Genomic DNA, 1,562 nt, shown 5'->3' with positions numbered 1-1,562 from the left:
AGACTCCAAACTGGAACCGTGTTTGTACTTCCTCCGTCCCAAAATACAAAGTTGTATTAAGGTTGACGAAGGGAGTACATCACAAGATGTTTGTGTGGGGTTATGCTGGAGACTTTGGTGTGTATTGCATTACTGTTCTGTTGTTCTTTGGTTATGGAACATGGCTTCCGGTTCCAGCTAGCGGCGGTGTGTAAGGAAAACAATGATGCATTGTTCGGTGTACATGTTTTCTGATAAACAAAGGAAATACTAGAAAATTGTAAATAAGTACAAGTCCCAGAAGATGTCATCAAAATAATTTGCATACACGACTTACATTTTGAAACAATATCACAAGAGTTACATGGACAGTAATTATATTTTGCAAAATGGAAACACTATATATATTACTTTCGAGAGAAAAGTAATATGCAAATTAGGGCATCTAGACATGGAGCGCATGTTGAAGTTGCATATGGATGTATCTTAATATAATTATATAATTTGCACACGAAGGAGCGACTAATTATATCGCCATGGATGAGTAGTCGAGCTCCTGGTGGTAGCAGAAGGTCTGCTGGACCTCGAAGGCGACATCCTCCACGCTGAGCTGGCACTCGAGCCCAATCTGCAATGCAACAGTGCAATTAATTCACTGACTGAAGGCAGCTGATCGAATGCGTTCACGGAATATATAATCCACGCACGCAGCACATTTAATCCGGTAATGGAGTTAATTACTACGTACCTTGAGGACGAAGGAGTGGAGGGCGGTGTCGTCCATGGTGCTGATGTTGACGTGGAGCACCTCGAGGTGGAGGCTCTCGAGCAGCGCGACGATCCTGGCGGCCTGGCCGGGGATGCGGCCGGAGAGCGTGCGGAGCAGCACGTTGGCGCCGGAGATCCTGGCCTCGACGTCGGCGGCCGGGGAGTTGCAGCAGGCCGCGAGCTCCTTCACGGCGGCGCCGCCGATGCCGGGCGGCACAATGCAGCTGCCGCCGCTGCTGCCGTTGCTGTTGGGGGAGACGTCGGAGGCCGAGCCCCCGGCGCTGGTGGGCGTGGAGCAGGTGAGGAGGGAGCGCGGGCTCGGGGTGGGGCTGCAGAGGCGGCGCTTCTTCTTGGCCTCCAGCGCGTCCAGCACGGTGTGCAGCTCCCGGATGAACTCGATGGCGCCGCCGATGATGGACGCCTGGTCGCAGCGCTTGATGTAGAAGGCCGGCGTGAGCGCCCGGAGCACCTTGAGGTGGTCGTTCATCTGCCGCCGCCGATTCCGCTCCACCGCGATGTGCGACATCTTCCTTCTTCTTCCCACAGCAGCTCGATCGGGTACGGTGGCCGCGCCGGTAGCAGAGCTGGCTGACGACCACCGCATGCACCTCGCCGTGGGAATATATAGGTGCGCGGAGGCGGCCGCGCCGGGACGCGGATATTTAGGCGTGCGCGCGTTGGTGCGTGCATGGGAGTGAAGCGGCCGCGTCGTACGTGTGAGCGCGCGCGTGCTTCATTTATTGTTGGGCGCATTTGGCGCGGCGCTGCCAGTGCCCGTGACAGGGGCGCCACGGACGGATCTGGCGTCGTGGAGC

The 1,562-nt window shown here is 55.8% G+C and overlaps 1 protein-coding gene across 1 annotated transcript; it reads right to left on the bottom strand.

Annotated features, from left to right (window-relative positions):
* Window positions 1-289: 289 nt before the first annotated feature.
* On the bottom strand, window positions 290-1,330 carry LOC109786950 (transcription factor MUTE-like). Its single transcript, XM_020345514.2, has 2 exons — window positions 728-1,330; window positions 290-607 (listed from the first exon to the last, which is right to left on the bottom strand). The coding sequence occupies exons 1-2, from the start codon at window positions 1,271-1,273 to the stop codon at window positions 506-508; spliced, it is 648 nt and encodes a 215-aa protein (XP_020201103.1). The 5' UTR covers window positions 1,274-1,330; the 3' UTR covers window positions 290-505.
* Between the last annotated feature and the right edge of the window lie 232 nt (window positions 1,331-1,562).

The sequence above is a fragment of the Aegilops tauschii genome, chromosome 2 (genome assembly GCF_002575655.3).
Source record: "Aegilops tauschii subsp. strangulata cultivar AL8/78 chromosome 2, Aet v6.0, whole genome shotgun sequence".
Classification (NCBI taxonomy): domain Eukaryota; kingdom Viridiplantae; phylum Streptophyta; class Magnoliopsida; order Poales; family Poaceae; genus Aegilops; species Aegilops tauschii.
This window is presented reverse-complemented; position numbering and strand designations above follow the sequence as displayed.

Bases quoted from the DNA above. Each gene is read 5' to 3' on its own strand.
- LOC109786950 (XM_020345514.2), bottom strand. From the start codon at position 1,273: ATGTCGCACATCGCGGTGGAGCGGAATCGGCGGCGGCAGATGAACGAC. The intron at 608-727 runs GTACGTAGTAAT...GTTGCATTGCAG, and splicing joins TCCACTCCTTCGTCCTCAAG to ATTGGGCTCGAGTGCCAGCT.